The sequence below is a fragment of the Hemicordylus capensis genome, chromosome 3 (assembly GCF_027244095.1).
Source record: "Hemicordylus capensis ecotype Gifberg chromosome 3, rHemCap1.1.pri, whole genome shotgun sequence".
In the NCBI taxonomy this organism is placed as follows: Eukaryota; Metazoa; Chordata; class Lepidosauria; order Squamata; family Cordylidae; genus Hemicordylus; species Hemicordylus capensis.
The window spans coordinates 133,890,333-133,912,983 of record NC_069659.1 but is presented as its reverse complement, the minus strand read 5'-3'; the positions used below and the strand labels follow the sequence as shown (position 1 = coordinate 133,912,983).

The 22,651-nt window shown below is 42.5% G+C and overlaps 2 protein-coding genes across 3 annotated transcripts in view; one reads left to right on the top strand and one right to left on the bottom strand.

The window, feature by feature from the left end:
• Positions 1-376: 376 nt before the first annotated feature.
• On the bottom strand, positions 377-22,024 carry CNOT11 (CCR4-NOT transcription complex subunit 11). 2 transcript variants are annotated; one of them, XM_053309771.1, is made up of 7 exons: positions 22,006-22,024; positions 13,494-13,658; positions 10,541-10,693; positions 9,841-10,043; positions 2,576-2,778; positions 1,903-1,999; positions 377-957 (listed from the first exon to the last, which is right to left on the bottom strand). In XM_053309771.1, exons 2-7 carry the CDS (start codon positions 13,606-13,608, stop codon positions 760-762), a joined length of 969 nt encoding a protein of 322 aa, XP_053165746.1. In that variant the 5' UTR covers positions 13,609-13,658; positions 22,006-22,024; the 3' UTR covers positions 377-759. The 2 variants fall into 2 exon arrangements, with proteins under 2 accessions (XP_053165746.1, XP_053165745.1); XM_053309770.1 differs by lacking the exon at positions 22,006-22,024 and adding an exon at positions 16,251-17,091.
• The window catches only part of TBC1D8 (TBC1 domain family member 8), a 104,760-nt gene continuing 99,178 nt past the window's right edge, over positions 17,070-22,651 (top strand). The window contains exon 1 of the mRNA XM_053309769.1: positions 17,070-17,088. The gene's annotated coding sequence lies outside the window, so the exon portion shown is untranslated. The remainder of the gene's footprint in view (positions 17,089-22,651) is intronic.

Sequence of the window (22,651 nt, the reverse complement as noted above, 5' to 3'; positions counted from 1 at the left end):
CCCAAGACTGAATATCAAACTTCCAGGTTTGCTGGTCAAATGACTGTAACAGTAAAGATTTGATTTGATCAAACTTCCTGTATAGAGAGCATGCTTTATCTCTGTGCTGTAGCTCCTCCTCCAGCCACTACTTACTAAATAGGGCTCTAAAGAAAATGGAATAGCTGAATGTGTAACAATGTTGAGCAAGACTGTAGAAGGCTGTCCTTAACAACTCTTTGTTCACAGTAACAAACTAAAATAGTACACAGAATAAACTCAGGACTCTAAATTCAGCAAGTATAAGCAATACTATCTTAAAGTTGTATTGGTTTACTATGAAAAGCTGTTAGCCTCATAATCAAATATGTTTAATTTAAAAGGCTAAAAGCATCTCCACAGCTAACATCAGTGTTTTATTTGGATTTCTAGGAGAAAAACATAGTAAAATGCAACTCTTAACTTAAATTCTAATAGGGGAAGGGATATATGGAAAATTAGCTCTATCATCTTTAAACTCCTTTTAAGTTCTTGGATTCAAGAGTATTCATTTGGTAGTATCTTTTGAAAATAGTTCTGTTCACATTGATCCTAATTGAAGGTTAGGCTAGTTCTTCAGTGTGCTCAGTTAAACAACTTGTGTGTGTTGCAGGATTAACTTTTCCACAAGAAAAAGCAATATTTAATACAGGGTAAATAGCAAGCCATGAAGTCAACTATACAAAAAACATACAGAATCCTAATCCAATAAAAAGCCCCCCGCCCCCCCACCATTAAGTCTTATTTTGAGGTCTTTGTCTCTGTAGGATTTTCACCAGTGTCAAGTGTCTTGAGCAATCGAAAAAGGCCAGCTGCTTCTCTTATTCGACTGAATTCAATACAGAATGCCTGTACCTCTATAAATAAGTCCTGTACATTTATGATTTTGTTTCGAATCAAGGACTGTAGAAAGACGCAAACAAGACGTACAAGTCGGTTCTGGAAAACAAAACAAATCCTATTGTGTGTGTATGTAACTGGCTTTGAGCAAGGAAGCAGGTCTCAATGAACTGAGGAGCCTGATGAGCTGCCCATCACTACTGCTAAGTTAGCCCCCTCTTGCCTCCAATTGCCCCCACTGTGATGAGAGAGAAAATGAATATTTACACATGCAGTATGAAAAGATACAGCTTTAAGAAGCTTTTCTCCTGCTTGTATTTGATGTTTTGTTTAAGGTTTCATTGATGGTTACTATTTCAATAGTTTATAGAATTGCTTTGCGAGGTTTGCCTGAAAAGCAGTATATAATATAAATACCTGTTTAATTCAAAACCTGGAGGCTCACTTAAATTCCACACTTAGATTGACACACAGCTGATTTCCTTCAGCTATATGTCACAATCTAGAAAACCATGCTGAAGTAGAGGTTTGCTTTACTGAACCTAAAAACTCAGGCTAGTTTCTATGTTTAGGTACTTTTTCTATTCCTTTAATAAGCAAGCAATGACAAGTGAAATACATGATTTGAATCTTAAAGTACACACAGGTACATTATTAATTCTTTTAGCTGACAGTTGGATTCTTGCATATAAAAATGTGCAAGAGGCAAAATTCTCCTCTGACTATTCCTTTTGGATCACATAGAACATACACCTTGAAAGGATGTAACAGAAGATGTAAGAAAGTGAAGTACTATACTTCAGGTAGCATAGAAAGACTATTTCAGATTTATAGGTGCAGGTCAGTACACATTTTCTTTAATGTATATTTTCACATTTTATGAGAGCCCAGATGATCAGCCCTGGTTATTCTTAAGTAGCCAGACTATATGTTCCTAAACATCTGTGACAGCTTTTGCAATGAGAAATTTTGCACAACTTTTTCATACTATCTTGGCATTTTCTGGTGTCTAAGCCTGCCTTAAACATATTACTGAACACTTACCTGCATATACTTGTCCTTAATCTGCTCACAAGTAGAAATACAATTGGAAATATAAAGGTGAATAAATTCTGGAGGAAGATCAACTGCAGTAGTAAGCCTGTTAAATATGAAAGAGGTCATTCTCTTTAACACGCAGTTAGCCCAAATAAAAAATAATCCATTTCAATTATGTCTACAGGAACATTCAAAGTGCTACACAATTTCATGAGTCTAATAAAAACTAGCAACGCTTCCTATCATTGGGGGTGGGGATGCGTATGAGTATGCCTACCTTTATATTGCAGAGATACAGCTTTGTGCACATGCAACTCATCTCTACGCTCTGTACACAAGCAATGCAGTTGCAGCTGGTGATGGTCTTTTGTCCTCACTGATCTCAAGTACTGCTCTTCACTTAAGAGAAAGTAAATGGTGACACCACTAAGTCCGCACCAAGTGACTCTAGTATCTGGAGTAAGGGTTTGGTTTTGCCTTACTTCATTTGTGTTCTACAATGCAGCTTTATTTTGTCTCCCAAAATTAAAGTGCAAGTCAGTGAACTCCTCCATCTGTATAGACCTCTTGAGTTCTGCTTCTTGTGCTTGAGACTGTAAAATGGTTTCGGATATCTTAAAAATCCAAGCTTTTAAAAATACCTACATAACAGAAGCATTTTATGTAGACAATGACTTACCGATTTACAACTTCCATTGAATGTAGAGACATGTCCATGTTGACCAAGACTGAAAAATACTCAGTTATCTGACTTGATTGCATTAGTTTAAGCAGCATTTCTATAGCAACTAAAGGATTATTTTCTACCAAGTCAGGCAATTTGGCAGGAGTGAGGCCAATATGATATACAAGTTTGGGGTCTTTTTCCAGTTCTCCAAGGAGCTGTAAAAAGAAAGATGTACAGCACCTTAAGAAATAACACTTATATTATTTATTTATTTAACATTTTTATACCGCCCAAAACTCACGTCTATAAAATTTTCCTTGGTATGGGGAGGGCATCCTAACGTGATGGGTTATCAAGCTCTGCATGCTTCAAGACGGGACCAATGAAAATTCAGGTCGATCATATGTATCCAGACAGGTGTCACTCATCCCCTGTTCCAGTCCTGTCTCGCTCCGCAGACAGAGCTTGAGTATTGCTGTGAGGAAAAATTTCACAGCCTTTCTCCTTTTTTATTTTAATAGTTTTTAATTTGGGATTTCCTCTGTTGAGGTCTCTCTTATTCGCAATATGGAGCCTGCTTATATGGGGGATATGTTGAAGGGTTCCCTTTCGGAGGCCCCTTCACAGAAGCCGCGATTGTTCCCTCGGTGGCAGGGACAGCGAGCTTGGGCCTAACGGCCATTGATAAAGGAGAGGAGGCTACTGTGAGCCAGGAGGCTTCTATTTTGCCTGCCCCGCCGCCCAAGAAATCGAAAAAGAAAACTAAACCTAAAGGAAAAGGGCATTGTTAAAAAGAAAAAGCATATACGATCCCCTGGCAGCACGCTGCTGAGCGATAGACTGCAGTTGAAGGCAGTTCGGGCGCAGCAACCTTCCGCTTTCCCGCCTGATTTAACTGCCAAAGGCGTGGCAACCATTTTAGCTCTCCTCTCCCCAGTCTAGCCCTGCCGTTCTTTTTAAGAGCAATGGGGAACCTGGGCGCATGATGCCGATCTCCGAACCCTTCCAGGGTTCTGTGTCTATTAATGACCCCCCGCGGGGTCCGATTAGCGCACCGGCTGAGGTCTCCGTTCTCGACCCTCCTCAGGGTCCTATTAGCGCGACAACTTCATGTACCGCCCTCGACCCTCCTCAGGTTCTGTTTAGCGTGCCGACGCCACTCACGGTCCTCAACCCTCCTCAGGGTCTGTCTGTCTGTCTTCTGCTGCTGCTATGTCTACCGCTGCAGGTGTCAGTTTGTCTAATATGCCTCCACTCCCTGGCGGCGAACAGCCGTCCCCGGGTAAGTTAATTTGGTTGGGGGAGTTCGTTAAGAGGCATTGTCTGGCATGGGTATCTCCTCTGCTAAGTCAGTCGGGTCAGTCAGGCTCGGCTGGACTCGCAGATCTTGCCGTTCAAAGAAGTAATAGTACGGTCTCGGGGTCCATAGAACCTCCCTTGCTACCCTCCAGTACTCAGGTGCAGGTTAGGCTAGATGCTCCCTCCCACAGGTCGAGTCGCCCTTCCTATTCCTATTCGCCAGACTCAAGCCTGGGCAGATGAGCCATTCCTGAGGTGGAGTGCCTTAATTTATTAGAGCACTCTTGGCGTCGTCGTAGAAAAAGGAAGACTGTCATCTATCCTTCCTCCTCTGAAGAGGGGCCTAGGGCTTCCAAACGTATTGTCCCTGACATTTCCTCAGCACCCTTGCCAATTCAGTCTGATGTTCCCCTTGCTCGAATACAATCACAGAATGCTCAAGGGGAATTAGTTTACCCTGTCTCTGCCCAGACAGTGTTACCACGTCCAGTACTGTTCTCTGATGATACTCAGACTTCAGAGTCTGAAAAGGAGGAGGGGGAACTTTCAGATGAACACTCCCATAGAAAAACCTAACACCACTCGCCTTTTTTCTGTAGCTGATTTTGAAGTTTTGCTAGCCAAAGCCAAAAGGGCCATCAAGGACATCTCTCAGGAGACTGGCACACCTTCAGCCGCTGGCTTGGATCAGGAAGTTTTTTCATCAACCTCTATTTCAGCAGCCACTGTACCTTTCCCATCATTATTTAAAGATGTTATGTTTGCAGAGTGGGGTGTGCTGGGGGCCAATAAACCTGCCATATCCTTTCCCAAAAAATTGTATGCCTTACCTCCTGATATAGTGGCTCTTTTGACAGTTCCTGTGGTGGATGGACCTGTGGCCCAGCTGGTCACCGGGGCTCTGGTGAACAAGGAGGGTGTTGACCTTCTTAAGACACCAGAGGAAAAGAAAGCGGATCATCTGCTACGTAAGGCTCATGAGGCATCTGCAACAGTCATAAGGGCAGCTGCCACTAATTCTATTTTCGCTAGAGCCTCCATTTTGTGGACTAAGCAGCTTGTTAAGCTGGTACCACAAGAGAATTTAAAACTCCGCCAGGGTTTGAATAAGTTGGCCAGAGCGTCTGCCCTTATGGCGGACTCTGGTTTGGACTGCATACAGCACACCTCTCGTGCCATGGCAGCAGGCGTGGCAATCCACAGAGGTTTGTGGTTAAAAAATTGGAGGGCAGATGCCAAGTCCAAGGTCACCTTGGTGTCTACTCCCTTTCTGGGGGTGGGGGGAGTTATTTGGTGAATCCTTGGATCCTATTTTAGTGGACACAAAGGACAAAAAGAAAACCATGCCGGTTGGGCATGGTGATTCAAGGAGGAATTTCAGGGGAAAATAACACCTTCCAGAATTCCTTTTGTTCCTTCAGAACTTTCAATAGACCTGCCAATACAGGGTTTAGAGACAGCTACCGAGGAAGAGATGATCGTGGATCTTCCTTCATGGCTAACTGGTGTCACCCCTGGAATAACAGAGGCAGAGGATCGGGAAGAGCACATGCTGGAGGTTATGTCAACGCACAAAACCGTAAGCAATGACGTAATATTGGTGGGGGGCAGGCTTCTGGAATTCGCAGAAGCCTGGGTGCACAGCACCACGGATCAATGGGTGTTGAGAACGGTAAAGCACAGCTATGTTATAGACCTTGTGGCAACTCCCGATTTTCTTTTCTTAACACCTGTCTCCAAGGTGAGGTCCAAGAGATTGTTGATGGACCAAAGCATCCAACACTTATTAGACATTCAAGCAATAGAACCAGTTCCGTTGATGGAATGATGTGCAGGCGTTTCTTCTCTTCTCTTTTTGGTGCCAAAAAAGGACAACTCCTGGCGCGCAATTCTGGATTTGAAAAGATTGAATCAGTTTGTGCAAAAACGCATGTTTTGAATGGAGTCTTTAAGGACAATAAAGGCAGCCGTACACCCGGGCAATTACTTGTCCTCGATAGACCTTTCAGAGGCGTACATACATGTACCGATTCATCCTGCCTCTCGCCAATACCTGAGGTTTGCTTACAATCAGAGAAAATTCCAGTACAGGGCTCTACCCTTCGGGTTGTCCTCAGCTCCTCGGGTATTCACCAAACTCATGGTGGCAGTGATAGCTTACATGTGCTTGCGGGGGGTCCATGTTTACCTGTATCTGGACGACTTGCTCATGAGATCTCTGTCCTACCATCAAGCCTCCAAGGACATAGTCAGGCCGTCCAGATACTAGAGGATCACGGGTTTGTCATCAACCGTACCAAGAGCCACCTAAACCCATCTTGTGTACTCCAGCATCTGGGAGTCGTTTTCAACATGAGATCGACACGAGATCGTTTTCGACACGAGATCGGGCACAGTTTCTCTCCCAACGGACCGACAACAGAAGACTGCCTCACACATCAGGCCATGGCTGTCCAGGAAACGGGGTTCCCTCATGTCTCTGGCTCAACTCATGGGCTCGATGATTGCCTGCCTAGAATGCACGCCCTGGGCCAGGTGGCATTCGAGACCACTTCAGTGGTTCTTGCTTCCTTATCAGGAAGCCATTATGGCAAAGAAGCAGATAAAACTTCGCTTACCACGGAAAGTCAGGAATTCTCTCCTTTGGTGGCTGTTGCCGACGATAGGAAAGGGAATACTTCTGGAAACTCCCCAGAGGATCGTGGTGATGACGGACGCCAGCCTCTCTGGTTGGGGGGCCCACTGCCTGGCACATCATGCGCAGGGGTTGTGGGTTCAGAAGGATTTGGAGAACAATATCAACTGGTTAGAGTTGAAGGCAATTCGATTAGCTCTTCTGCAGTTCCGCAATCTGTTGATAGGGAAACATGTTCTGATAAGGACAGACGACGTGACTGCAAAAGCTCATGTAAATCACCAGAGGTGGCACAAGATCAAGGCCTATCATGCGGGAATCCGACTTACTATTCGCATGGGTGGAAATTCACCTACACTCCGTGACGGCGGAACATCTGAGCAGCATGGAGAATCTACAAGCGGATTGGCTGAGCCGCCAAACAGTGGATCCAGCAGAGTGGGGCCTGCATCCAGAAGTCTTCGAGGAAATTGTCCAAAGCTGGACCTCTTCGCGTCACAGGAAAACACCAAACTACCAAGGTTTTTCACAAGATATCTAACTCCTCACGCGGAAGAAGTGGATGCTCTCACGTCTCCCTGGCCACGGGGATTACTTTATGCCTTTCCCCCCCCGACTCCAATCCTGAGCTCCTTCCTAAGAAAGTTCCTATTAGAAGCAGAAGTCGTTTTGATAGCTCCTTATTGGCCGTGAAGACCCTGGTTTTCTGACCTCCTCAGTCCAACTGCCGTGGCCTCTCCCCCTAAGGAGAGATCTACTGTCACAAGGACCTCTACGTCATCCGGATCTGGTATGGCTACGCCTTCATGCATGGAGGTTGAGCGCATTACCCTAGATTCCAAGGGATATTCCCGCCAGGTGCAAGACATTATCATAGCATCAAGAAAGCCGTCCATTTTGCGCAATTATCAGGTTACCTGGTCAGCCTTTTGTTCCTGGGGGTGGAAGCAGGACTTTGTTCCATCCTTGGCGGGGGTTGCAGAGGTGCTGGGGTTCCTTCAAGCAGGTCTTGAGAAAGGTCTGCATCCCAGCACATTGAGGCAAACTTCAGCCTTGTCCTCAGTGCTGGACTTAGCGGTGCCTGGTTCATCTTCTTTGCACCCTCATATTAGACGTTTTCTAAGGGGAGCGAGCAACTTGGCTCTGCCTCCCGTACATAGGTTTCCCTCCTGGAATTTGAATTTAGTTTTAAATGCTCTTACTAAGGCTCCGTTCGAGCCTCTTCGTTCAGCTCCCTTGAGAATTTTGTCCTTTAAAGTATTGTTCCTTGTGGCCATCACCTCGGCACGAAGGGTTTATGAACTAGCTGCCCTCTCCGTGCGCGATGAGCTATGCATTTTTCAAAAGGAGTGTGTTGTTTTGAAGTTGGATCCTACCTTCTTACCCAAGGTTAATTCCATCTTTCATAGGAGCCAAGATTTAGTATTGTCCTCCTTCTGTCCTAGTCCTGCTCACCCTAAGGAGCGTGCTTGGCATACTCTGGATGTGCGTAGGGCACTTAGATTGTATATTAAAAGATCCAAAACCTTTAGAAAGACGGATTCCCTTTTTGTTTCCTTTCAAGCCATATTCCTTAGGGACCAAGGCGTACAAGGTTTCCGTGGGTCCATGGATCAGAGCTGCCATATCGTTGGCTTATGAGTCTCTTCACCTACCCGTTCTTCGTGACATTACTGCCCATTCCACTCGCAGTGCCAGCACTTCTGCGGCATTTTCAGCTCACGCCCCCTTGGAAGAAATTTGCAAGGCGGCAACTTGGGCATCAGTGTCTCCCTTCATTAGGCATTACAAGATTCCGTTTTTTCACACTGCTCAAGTGGCAATAGGAAGGCCAGTATTGCAACAGGTTGTCTAATCATTCGCTCCCGCCCTTGGGATTGCTTTGGTACGTCCCGTCACGTTAGGATGCCCTCCCCATACCAAGGAAAAAGAAACATTGGTAGACTTACCGTGAAGGGTTCTTTTTCTGGGTATGGGGAGGGCATCCGGCCCACCCACGAATGTTTACGATGGATATTCAAGGAGGTGGGGCGACTCCCAGGGTTGTTTAGTTCTTTGCTGTCACTGTTTACTGTACAACTTCATCCCTTGTGGACTATTTTTTCTCTCCTTGCTCTCTGTATTTTCTGTGCTCAACAGTCCTGGAACTGGGGATGAGTGACAGCTGTCTGGATACATATGATCGACCTGAATTTTGATTGGTCCTTTCTCGGAGCATGCAGAGCTTGATAACCCATCACGTTAGGATGCCCTCCCCATACCCAGAAAAGGAACCCTTCATGGTAAGCCTACCAATGTTTCTTTTTATACCGCCCAAAACTCATGTCTATAAAATTCTATTTTTATTTATAGCAATCCTGTTCTAAAACATCATTGTTCTTTTTAGCCAAATGCTAAGTTTAGACCCTTAATGAAAACATGTGAATAGCCAGAAAAATGCAGTAGATCCTCTCTGCTCTCCTTGCACAAGCTTTACATCAGGAAACCTTGACATAAATTGATGGAAGACTCTCCAGCCCTTTCTTCACCTTCCCACAAAAAGAAACACAAGAGGCAAGAAAGCTTCATTTGCAACCCTGTGTGATGCTAGCTGCCCCTTCTCAGCTGCACTGGCCAAACCTCTCCACCCCGTCAGGTCAGGGCTCACACTGCAATATATATTTACACAGGTACAGGGGATAAGACACTGGATGTACATGGAGGTCATCTTGTAGTGTCTGCACAGCTTGATGATTCCAGCAAGATACTATCAGGAATGTGTGTACATGCAACTATTTCAGCACATGCTGATGCCACACTTTTCTGGGGGACGGAACTGTCTTATCTAGCATTCAGCAAGTCAAACCAAATGGCACCAACACATTTACAATCTAAATCTATGCTGCTACTCAAATGGCTGTCTCTGTAGTTCTGATTGTACCTCTGAAAACTAGTCAGGATCTTATCCCTCAACCTGCTTAACTACTATCTTATAATTTGGATGGGTGGTGGTGCACACTGGTACTTGACTAGTGTTCCATTTGTTTGCCTGTACTTCCCCACTGAAGTATTTTTGCTGTCTCAACATATGCTTTGGAGAATGTATTCTAACATCTTGGCACAGGGAGTATTTGCACAATTCAGGCCTGAGAACTATCAAAAGGTGTTGGGCTGATGTGTGTTTTGTATTCTTGTTGCATTCCTGCAGCACAGCTTGCAAGGAGTGCAGCTTGCAAGGACACATGGTTGCAAACTTTGGAATCCCAATTCTGGCACCATTTTTTTCAGTTCAGAGGCTACTTTGACTCTCAGAAGGTACACACTAGTAGAGTTAAACTAGATACCATCTGACTACTGTACATACCTGTGTTTGCTGTTGTGATGATAATGGACTTTTGAAAGCCTTGGCCATGAGGCGCTTGATCTCCACTCCAGCACTGTTTTTCACACACATCGACTTGTCCCACTGAATGGCATGATCTGGCTCTATTGGGTTTAGCCAAGCTAGCTCATCCTCACAAATATGAAGTGGAGGTGGTGGCCGAATAAATTCTGGCCGAAAATGACCTGGAACAATATCCACATTACATCTCTCAAGCAGGTAACTTGTGCTTTATCAACTCCACAAAGTGCACTGAGCTTGTAGAAATCATGCCCATTTGAAAGCCACCTGTCATTTATATGCTACCCAATACATTTAGACAACATGATGAAATCCAGAGTCTACAGCCCAGCTCTGTAGTAGACTTTTGCTCTGATCCTTGCGATTGTGACACACCTTTGCAACTGAGATAAACATTCTTAAAGTCTACAGTACCAACCCAGGACAGTAGATAAAGGATCACTGTAAAAATCTGTGAGCTGAGAATGACTACTCTGATAACAGAAGATCTCACTCAAGTATTTACTGACAAATCCTATAATTACACCTTGTTCTGGAGAAAGCTATGTAGCTCCTGTATTGTGAGTAAAATAGTTTTTACTAGTTTTAAAACTAGCAACCAAAATACAACAGATCATACTGCTTTTTAACTAAGTGAAAGATTATAAGAAATAGTGCATACTTTCAATAGGTGGCTTTGGGCCACTCACTAGAGCTTCGGTGATCTGGGAGGCAACAGAGCTGTCAAAACCAGAATTTGAAGAATCTGGGTCAGGGTCACTGAGAATGCTGGGGAAGCTAGCCTTACTCTGCGTTGGCAGCTCAGACTGACGTTCTGGAAGAAAAAATTGTCTAAGTCAGATTTCAGTGTATACATACGATCTTAAGAAAGATCAAAGCAGTCATACAAACAAATTAAAATTATTTCCCAATCCACACCCCTGCCCGCAGGCAAGAAATGATGGAGAAATTGAGATTCCCTCTATAGAGGTGAGATCAGCAAGTTTAATTTCTGCCACTAGTCTCAGGGAGATGGGACTTTCTAATAGTGACTGTTCTGTAATGCAGAGCTTAGTTTCCTGTTGCTCTTACAATTCTAGTTGTCTCCAAAGCCTGAACGGCACTAAGGAACTGAAAAGTCACAATTTCCAGTAGTCATAATATAGCAATAGCAAGCTGATCTGGGGAAATGGTGGCTCCACAAACTATCATCAACTATAGTAGGCTCCAGCCACATCAACTATAGTAGTATTAAAATACTGCCACATCTTCAAAATTCTGAAATCTGCTAATGAATATATGCCCTAAAGTCAGGATATATGGACTGAAAAAAGTTGATTTCTATTTAGTTGATAATTTTCTACAAGAATAGCAGCCATTGGATGATACAATCATACTGCCTTTACGGAAAAGTAGAATTTTACAATAGATTTTATAAACCTAAGTAGAAGTGATGTGCATAAGTAAACAACTCATTCAATGTTACAAATGAGTGCTTTTTCATAGTAAGTATACAGCAAGAGTTTCCAACTTTGTCATTTTGAACCAACACTAAACAAAATATTTGGAACTATTTCCCGCTGAGTTCAGTGGGACTTACTTCTAGATAATATCTTTACAACACCACAGAATAAAGACACAAACTTCACCTGACACTGCTTATTCTCTCTTTAATCCTGGAGAAAGAAGATTAAGGGGAAAGAGGGGGAAAAACCACATCATGCTTTAGAGAGACCCTGGATATGGACTATACAAAGGCAAAAAGGGACACTGTGAATCCCCTGAAACTCACACTGACAATCATGATAATGAGCCTATACAGCATTCATGGGGATAGTATGATAGGAACAGGTTAGTCTTTTGTCTGCCACAGCTGCAACATAGCCATTAAGAGGCATCGGGGAAAGTTCATATTTCTCCAAGGCAATTGTCCATATCTCCACATACTTTGAAGTCTTCCGGCAGACACACTTTAAGAATTCAATGATATTTTTTTGCAAAACAAAAACTGTCTACTATGTGTATTTCATCAAAGATCGCAATAAACTGAACTGAACCTGTCCACTACTACTTATGTACCATTTTTCAACAGAAGTTCTCAAAGCGGTTTACATAGAAAAAGAAAGATGGTTCCTTGTCTCCAAAGGGCTCACAATCTAAAAAGAAACAAGGTAGACACCAGCAACTGTCACTGGAAGGATGCCGTGCTGGGTTTGGATAGGGACAGTTGCTCTCTCCCTGCTTAATGTAAGAGATACACAATTTTAAGACGTGCCTTTGTTCAGTTAACAGGAGTAGGGGGTAATCACTATTGTCATGGAGTTGATTCTAAAGAGATCAAGCATACTTATAAGGCAAGCATACTTTCCAAGTAATTAGTTCTGTATTTTGCAATGCCTACATACTCTCTCACAGTAATTAATTTTTCTAATTGACTTACTGCAAATTTAAAAAGTTGCTTGGGAGAGTTTGAGAACAGTGAGACTAAGGCTGTAACTGGGCATCCATGCAATTTTTAATCTGCTGCAACAACTCAGTGAGAGGTCTGGACACCCACATTCTTCCCCACTGTTGGAAGAATAGGCTTGTGCTGTTCAGTAGATCAGCAAAAATTAAACTACCCCCTCACAGGGAGAGTGGCAAGATTAGTGGGCCCCAGCTGTAACAAACAAAAGCTGTACATGCACACACCATATTTACCCAAATTCAAGATGACCCCCTTTAAAAATATGAGTTAAATATAGATTATACTATTTACCCAAAGGAAGAGGACCTTGAATTTAAGACAATCCCCAAATTTCGAACATTTAAGAAATTGGGGGGGGGGGGGAAACAACCTAGACTTTGATTCAGGTAAATACAGTAGGTGTGGAATGCACAAAGAGAGATAGGTTTTTTTTGTTTTTTGTTTTGTTATAACAGCTCTAATAGTCCAAGGTGCTTTTCAGAATGCTTGCCTCTTCAGTACTAGAAGCTGTAGTAGCAGAAGCTTGAAAGTGAGCTCTAGCTGCATGTTCAGTTCTCATCTGCATGCACATATGGTTTCTCAGATTATGGTCAAAACAGCTTAAAAAAACTTAAAGGGTTTCAAGAAAGGGTCAAAAGATGACCCTTTGACCTTTTAGGCAACTTCAAACTGGAAGGGAATAACATCCCACAGTGTCCATAAGAAAACAACTGGAGATGTACTGCAGTGTAATTTTTCTCACTGCTCCCTCCACCTCAATTCCAGGAATTCATCTTTTAATTTGAAAGGGAGGATATGGAAAAATACTACAGGTCAATTAACCTTAATCAACAAAGTTTTCTATCAGATAAACAATTTGTACTTAAGACAGGACTTTGCCAGAACTGGTTTCCTTTTTCCATAAGCAATTGATGACGCATATTTGGCAAGCAAACACTTACATTTTCACTTAAGAATTCAGCTTTATTTTACCAAATGGTAGTTAATTTCTTAGTTGCAACCAATCTTGGATGTAAGCTATATACACAGACACTGCTCAGGTGGATTCCATTCCATCCCATCTTCTTATGTTTCCCCTCCATTTTGAGCTCTATCACACATTTGGACACAACTGCAAACATTTCATTCTGGAATAACCTGCTCTCAGATGCTACAGATCATTGTATACCTGCCAAAGCAAGCTGAAGACCACTTATGTCCACAGATTGGCCCATATTTCCTACATCCATTGAAGCAATCTGTCGTGGAGTCTTTTTGAAAAGCTCTCTAGGTGGGGCCAACATTAGCTGAGAAAGAAAGTATTTCTCTGGCGGAGTTATGGGAGGCAAAAAACCTGGAAAAGAAATACATGAGTGTAAATGGCTCAAACACTGCATTAACAATTAGCTATTCACAAGATGTGGATCAGTTTTTTAAAAAACGTTTTTGAAGTACATAAGAAGCGGGAAGGTTCTGCTTGGCTATATTTTAAGCCAAAAGGATCACCCAGTATGTCACTAAATACTCAGTATTTGATAAAACTCAAAAACTACAACAGCTTTTGAAAACTGAACTATCCGTCCTTCACTTATATTAAGTTTTAATATAGTTCACTGCATAGTTCATTTCTGGTAGTGGTAATGTACAAGAATTATTTCATGCTGCTCCTCACAACTGTGAAAAAGCACATCACAATTACTTTTCTTTTAGAGTCAGAGAACATAACTGAGATACCTTAACTTGTGAACGCACAGGATAAAATTTCAATTTTTAATCTAATGTTCAGTTCCTTCATAAAACAGCTTGATGTTGCACAACAAACTAAAAACTTGTTGGTTGCCTACTTCCCAAACAGTTCCCTCTAAGCCATGCACATGTGCACTTGCTCACACGTTTTCTGATGTCTGCTCAGTAATTTTTTTAGATCTGCTCAGGTTGAATCAGGAAGGCCCCACTCTGAATGCATGTGTGCACACACTGCCTTGATACGCCCACTCATTCCACACAAAGATGGAAAAAGTTAGAGAGAACACTGCTCCCAAGTGGGCTCAGAACCTCATTTTCAACCCAAGTGTCTCTGAATAGTGAGAGAAGGCAGTTTAGTCAACAACCAGTTCCTTCTCCTACACTTCAGCTCCCTCAATGTCCTCCTTGACAGGGAGCATTTGTCTCTTCCTGCACTCCTTCCCCTCCTCTATCATATGGCAAGCTGTGCAGGAATGCACAGCCCACTGGGCTCCCATGAGACATCTAGGTTGCTGGGGAGGCAGAGCTGTGTCTCCACAAGACAATTGTCCACTGCCTGAGACTGGCCATGCTTGCTGAGGAAGCATCTCAGTTGTGTAAGCCATGCTGAGTGTGGGAGGCAATCTCATATAGGAGAGGAGAGCTGGTCTTGTAGTAGCAAGCATGACTTGTCCCCTTAGTTAAGCAGAGTCTGCCCTGGTTGCATATGAATGGGAGACTAGAAGTGTGAGCACTGTAAGATATTCCCCTCAGGGGACGCTCTGGGAAGAGCAGAAGGTTTCAAGTTCCCTCCCTGGCTTCTCCAAGATAGGGCTGAGAGAGATTCCCTGCCTGCAACCTTGAAGAAGCTGCTGCCAGTCTGTGAAGACAATACTGAGCTAGATAGACCAATGGTCTGACTCAGTATATGGCAGCTTCCTATGTTCCTATGTACAAAGAGTTAGAAGCAGGTCCCAGCAATGCAAAAGTAGACTAGAAGGACAACAGAAAAAGTGTGTAGGTCAACGGTCCCCAAACTTGGGTCCCCAGAAGTTTTTGGACTACAATTCCCATCACTCCCAATCATAACGGCCAAGAACTTCTGGTGCATGAGATAGATATAGTCACATCTTGTCCTTGGGAGTCTTCTGCACATGATGGCTTAGAATCCTTATGGTTTGAGTTGACCCTACATACAATCTTTGCATAGACAAATACTAACAACTCATGTGTTTCACTCGGTACAATTTCCCATCCTGTACAGTATGCATGCATCTCCCAAATTCTACAAGTGCAGTGGCTTCCATCAGCATTTGTATCTTGGATACAAATATGAGTGAAGAGTCTGCTGTTCATCTACCAAGTTCTCTAATAATTAAAGTAGCATGTTTTACTTGTTAACATGTACCTGCAAAGAAAAACAGCAGAAACTAATCACCAAGCTTTGGCTTCCCAAACACTGTTCAAAGTACTGGCTCAAATTAAAATCTGAAGTTAGTTCTTCTAAGAGCATGTCAATTTAACTATATACATATCACTTTTATGTGCAAAAGTGTATTCTCATGTGAGCTGTCCATACAATACACTTTAACGAACATGAACTTAACAAGGCGGCAAGATTGGCTGCAGTCATCACACATGACAATATAGACACTTTCCCCACAAAGCAGCAACAGCAATGAAGGTAAGTTGTCATACCTAACGTGATTCTATTTTCAAACAAAGTGCCAAGCTTTTATATACTCAGATGAAATGGTATTGTGTTGCCACCCAGTAGGGACCACCTTGCAAGATGAGATAGAAGGTGAAAGTCAAAAGACTTAAAGTGCTATTATTTTAAGCACTTTCCCCCACTCACAGCTCGGAGAGAAGAGACTTCCCCCACTCTCTCAGCAATACTTTCCTTACAGGTGGAAGTTGGGTTCTAACCCACACATTAGTGATGGTGTGAGCAAAAAAAAAAAAAAAGGGGATAAGAGTTATCTGAGAATTACCCTACAAAGATAGATATGATGACCATCCATAAAACAAATTATACCTCATAGATAGCATGACAAAGCGGGGGAGAAAATTCTATAATCCCTTCCCATATTTTTTTTTAAATGTAAGAAAAGAAAACAGGGTCTCGAAAAAGTGCTGAACACGAGTTGGGAGAGTTTCCTTGGCTGCTTCCGATACAGCGGCACTCTTGGCCAAGGCAGCGTCCGAGGCCAGGCGGTACCTGAGAGCGGGAGCCTCTCGCTGTCGTCGTCCCCGCCGCCGCCGCCGCCAGCCGGGCCGGGGGTGCTTGAGGCAGCACGCTCGGGGGGCGCCGGGTTGAGGAGGTGGGCGAAGATGGCGGCGAAGGGGTTGGCGGCGAGGGGCTCGGTGCGGTACATCTCCCACAGCAGGTAGAGGGCGGTGAGGCGCTGCGGGGGGGTGGGCAAGAGGTCGGGCTGCTGGAGGAGCAGCACCAGGACGGAGCCCACGCGGAAGTGCTCGGCCTTGCCGAAGTAATGGTGGAAGGCGCTGGAGAGGCCCTCGAAGGTGCTGCCTCCAGCCTCTTCAGACACGATGCTCAGCAGGCTCGACAGCTCCTTCGGGGACAGGCTCATCTTCTCGCCCGGCGGCGGCGGCGGCGACACCGCCTCACTGCTGCTGCTGGTGGTGGTGCTCGTACAACCGGCGGCGCCAGGAATCGAACCCACCGCATCCGCAGCGCAGCAGGGCTGGGGACCAAGGCTGGCCCCACCCCCGGGCATTCAGCCCCGCCCTTCCCGCTCTTTTGCGCGCGCGCGCGCCACTACCCAACTCCTACTACTGCTCTCTCATTACTCCTGTCCTCCCCGCGCGCATGCTTCAGGAACCTGCTGCTCTCGCGCGCGTACAGTCCCCAGCGCTTTCCTATTTTGCGCACGGCCCCCCGCCCATTCTCTTTCTTCTCACTGCTACCGTAAAGCTACTCGCCGTCGGAGAGCGTTTTGTACAGCGATGTTTTCCAACATTGCCGTAAAACTAAAAGCAGAGCGGGAATTTAAAGCAGTTGTTTCAACTGCTTCAGCGAGGACGAAGCGAAGCAAGTAAGACTTGTCTCCATGGTGAGAGTTGATCTTAGCGGTTCTTGCGCAAAGGGATTGGCTCTTTCTGTCACAGATGTCAGGGGAAGCAAGAGATTGGCTGTTTGAAGCTCTAGCGTCAGAAGAGAGGAAAGGGATTGGCTATTTGTCAGGATAGTAGAAATATTGGAAGTGGTTTGTTGTAATGCTGCTCAGAGATGTGCAAGTTTGTTTTCCAAGTGGGAATTTAGGTTGAGAGAGAGAGAGAAGATAATCGGCCAATCCCATCAGAGGCGAGATATGGAGTATTTTAACAAATGACACATGGGTTTAGGTGTTTCATCAACCTGAGTTTGCAACTAAACTTGCACTTTATCCTGAGTTTGTAACTACTGTAATCCTAAACATTTCCTTTTAAGCAAACATAGGTTGGGATCAGACTGTGATAGCATTTTTTCTACGTTTCTAATTTGAATGTGGCATTTATACAGTATATGCATTTGATTTAAGATGATTATTATCTGCTTTTTAACCCACATTAAAAATACTCAAAAAGTGCAAGAACTGCTCAAAATGCCACTCATGAAAGTGCCTTTATGGTTGCAAAATTTAGAAGTAAAAATTCAGAGGTGTATGTTATATATTGTGAATTGCATACATTTGAATACTAACTTTTATGTTTATTATAAAACTGCACTGAGTTTACCATAGGTAAAGAAATGGATACAAATTATAAAAATAAATCTTCATATTTTTATACAAAATTCTCTTGCTTTGAATATATTAAAGACCATCTTACTATGGTAAATCAAATTTACAAGAAAGCATTCATGTAAATTATTTAATGTATTGTATATAGACCAACAACAAATTGAGCATATTTGAATGGTGTTCATGACAAACTGTTAACACTATAATATAAACTGCCTTCAGGATTTCTCCATTCCAAAAACAGAATGATTCTGTGAGGATTGTAAGTATAGAGAAAACACGCCCCCCCCCCCTCTATCTATGTAATGAATTCTGTTAAATGATAAAAAGTGTAACCCCATCCAGCTTTACTCAGAGTTAGGTTCTAGTGTATTTAGTAGGGCTCCACTGAATGGCACAGTGGGAAAATTACTTGACTAGCAAGTCAGAGGTTGCTGTTTGAATCCCTGCTGGTATGTTTCCCAGACTATGGGAAACACCTATATTGGGCAGCAGCAATATAGGAAGATGCTGAAAGTCATCATCTCATACTGCGTGGGAGAAGGCAATGGCAAACTCCTCCTGTATTCTACCAAAAGAAAACCACAGGGCTCTATGGGCGCCAGGAGTCTACATGGACTCGATGGCACACTTTACCTTTACCCTCAGGTGAGTGTGCATAGGTTTGCAACCCAGAGAATGTTAAAAAATTATGGCTGTAATCCTAAAAGCACTTACTAGAATATAAGTCGCTTTGATTTCAGTGCAACTTTGTTTTGAATCAATGAATAATGTAGTCTGAGAGTGGACCATTTGCTAAAGTTTGATAGTCTGCTCACTAATGTGACTAACCAGCAGTGTAAGAGTACATGCTACATGCAAGCTTTTATTTTTAATGAGAAGAAATGATGCTTGTATGAGAGCTTTATGGGTGGTTGCTGGTAAAATTATAATAAAGAGAAAAAAGATATTGTATTAAAATATAGAACTTTTGTGCAAAGTTCTGAAACAGACATGGCTGCTGCTCTTGCCTGTGAAATCTCAGGCTAGATAGCTCTTTATTATGGTACTTAACCAGAAACAGTTTACAACAGGTGCCTTATGCTCTTTTTCTGTTAAGTTGAACCCATTTCTCTGCAACCAGTGAGGCAAGAGTTGTGAAATCACAAAAAATACTTTAAGAAATAAGAGTCACAAGAGAGTTGGCATTGACTTTTGTAGCCAATTGCTGTAAAATCAATAATAGTGACGTAGCACTGACTAATAAGATTCATTATGTGATAAGTTGTCCCTGTCATTTATAGTTTTTCCCCATCCCAGCAGTTCCCAGATTAAATGCTGTAATTCCATGGCAGCACAGAAAACCACAGAACATTCAGCTTCCTAAGCATGTCTCATGTTTACTACTACTTCTGTTTTAAAAGAGCAAGTTTCTAGCTCCTAGATGTCAGTACCCTTGAAAAGGTGTGGCCATTACTCAGAACCTCATCAGCAAGAGGAATTGCTGACTTTCAGATATAGATCCTCATGATTAGCAGAAGTAGAATAAGTTATCTTTAAGGTCATTTAAATATATGCAAGAATCAGTTTCTTATGATTGCAGCTAGGCTAAAAAGTAAATATACTGAGATGGTCTAAAATGGTTTGAACAAGTTGAACCTGTTTTGAACAGCTGTGAAACAGGCTGAATTTCCTTAAGTGAACTTCTTCTGAAAGCGGCAGGGGAAGTGAAGAGGGAATACAAGTTGTCACTGGCTCTGCACCCAATGGGGTGTCTGGAGGGACTGCTAAACCACTGAGTTACACCAGCAAGTGGTCTGGACGTAGAATATTGGGGGTGGTGGTGCAAATTCTATTGTGGGGTGCTGACATAGTTATGTCCTGGTTCATAGTTCAGGCTGCACCTGCAAATGACTTAAACAAGTAATTAGGATCTTCAAAGGAAGAACTAATAACCAACTTCAGACTCTTAAAGTGGGGTCTTATGGTGATTTCACCTATGAAGTTCTTATACAGATCATCTGGGGCTAGTGGAAATAATTCCTCCCCTGCTTCTCATATCTGAACCAGCTCTCATTTCCAAGCAAAGACAAGTAGGATTCAGATGCTAGTATCACTATTCTCAGCAATAAAATTGAAATGCTTGTGGTATATTTACATACATTATTTATCATTGCAGAGCACTGATATTTATAGATTAAGCAATAGGAAGATGAAGATTTGAAAACATTTTGTCACTTTGTTTTCTTCATTGTTTGTCTTAGTACCACTGATATGATTCTGTCCTTGGTTAATATTTCTGAGTGTTCAGGGCACTTTCATTGGTCATATTTTCTAATTCTATACATAGTTCTACATTTAATTCTTTAGTGCTTTCAAAATATGAACTACTGTATCTCTTCAACGTTTCTCCATTCTTTCCAACTTACCTTAATGGTGAAAGCTTTTATACATATTTTTCTGGTGTATTGTGGCAGTATAGTGCATTTAATAGAAAACTATTGATTTTCTTCTGAAGCCCTGATATTTGAACATTGAAATGTTCATATTTAAAGCAAAGGTTAATACAAGAAAATATTTTTGCTTAAAAAATAAAAATAAAGTGAGCCATGAGTGTATTTCAGTATCTTCATAATAATGACATAGATAATTCTTACTGGCTCCAACCCAAAACTGCTGTTACCACTGTGGCTGTAATCCTGCACCTTTGTGTGAGGGTCCTAAGAAGCCAGCTGTGCCTTAACCTTCTAATAGGGTGTGTCTGTACTGCCTCAGTTCTGTGGTTGCTCACAGAATCACTGGTTAACACGCTTATGGCACATCCCTTTCAGACAAATGGTGCCCTAAGTGTGTGTGCTGGTGGGAGGAGGTGAGTGGCAGTGGGGTGGGACTCTCTCCCTGCTTTTGCAGTTGTGTGAGTGTCCGTGATGCTCATAATGTCTGAAGAGGGCTCTTGTTTTAAAACCAAGCCTTGGCCTCCTAGTTGTTACTAGGAGGGGTTTAAGAATTGGAATTATGTGAAAATGATGAAAAATTAGTTTCTAAAATGTATAAACTTTTAGTTCTGGAGGAGACAAGAGAGGAAGTGGTTAAAACGACCATGATAAAGTGGGCTCAAGATGTGGGGTGTAATATAGAAATGGCACCCCGGAAAAATTATGGAAAAATGATTTAAAATTTACTGCATGTTATGCTTTAAAAGAAAATTATTATAAAATGATGTATAGATGGTATTTGACACCAAAAAAATTGGCATTAATGTATAAAAATGTTTCAAACAAATGTTGGAAGTGTGGACATTCTGAAGGTACTTTTTTTCATATGTGGTGGACCTGCGGGAAGGCTAAGGCCTATTGGGATATGATATATAATGAGTTAAAGAAAATATTTAAAATGACATTTCCTAAGAAGCCAGAATCCTTCCTGCTGGGAATAACACAAGGTGTAATTTCTACAACTAATTTAACATTTTTTATGTATGCTTCTACGGCGGCCAGAATAATATATGCACAGAAATGGAAGAGTAATGAACTGCCTTCAAAAGAAGATTGGCTGATAAAAATTGTTAAAAAAAACAACATTGATAAGAGACCAAAATTTAGAATGCTTTAAAGAAGATTGGAAACCATTTTTGTTGTATCTAAAGAACTATTTTCCTACTATGGACTTTACAGCAGGGTTTGAAATTTAGTAAAAATTGCAGGCTGGGTAGATTAATTGTGTTTGTAAGGGTTTAAATTTATGTTTTGAATTATTATTATAGCAAGGGTAAATTTTATAGCTGATGATTCACGAAGAGATGTGTGCGGGAAGTCCACTTTTGTTTATTTGTTAATGATAATATTACTATTGTTAAAATCAATAAAAATTGAATTTGGAAAAAAAAGGAGGGGTTTAAGAATTGTTAGGCAGTGAGTTAGTCTGCTGCTCGATACAGGACTATGATTCAGTAAGTTCAGTTTAACCTACCTAATGTTTCAATGAAAACATATTGTTATTAACAAATATTCCTTCATCAACTCGGCATAATCATCCTGTAATTTTGGGATAAAATAACACTATAGGCCACACTGGATGTGTGTGGCTGACTGCTCCAGATCTTGCACTACCCACCTAAGGCTGCAATTTTATGCACACTTACTTAGAAGTAAGCCCCTTATTACCAAGTGTGGCTTGGGGGTAGATGTTCCAAGATATTCCTAGTCCCATTTCTCCCTCATAACACCAAAGCAGGAATAGAAAAGCACTTACAGTGGGCCAGGCTGTAGGTGAAAGGGGTGCCCTCCTCTTTCCTTGCCTGCCAATTCTCCCCTGCAAATGTTTCCCTAGACTGCTTTTCTTTTCTTTGTCTAGGCTTTGAAATGGGAGTGAACTTGGCAGAGGGGGAAATGGTGCTCAGTAGGCATTGACAGGGAGGAAATGGAAGCATGGGAGGGGTTAAGCAACTTTCCTGCCCGCCATCCTCCCTTGTATGTGCCTGCCTGCATTCATGTTATTTCAGCAAAAAAGGGTTTGGGATGATCTGGTTGCCAATATATTTAGTTTTGTCCTCAGTGTCAAGTGAATGCTCTCAAGCAGTGAATGTGAGTCACTCTGAACAGAGTCTGATCTATGTTAACAGTCCTTGTGTTTGTTCATAAAAGTGAAAGAGGACTATTGGTGTCATGAACAGAAACAAGCAAGGCTGAGATCTATGTGGGCAGCTAGATAGTTCTGAGGGCAGAACTAATTAGTATCTTGGTAACCAGATATTCCCAAAGTCTTCTTTGCTGAAATAACAGAAATACAGGAGGGCACATACAAGGGAGCCTGGAAGGGAAAAAAGCATCACTTCTGCCCAAAAAGTAGCATCTGCAAATCCCCCCTTGCCCTCACATTTGTCTTACAAGGCAAACAC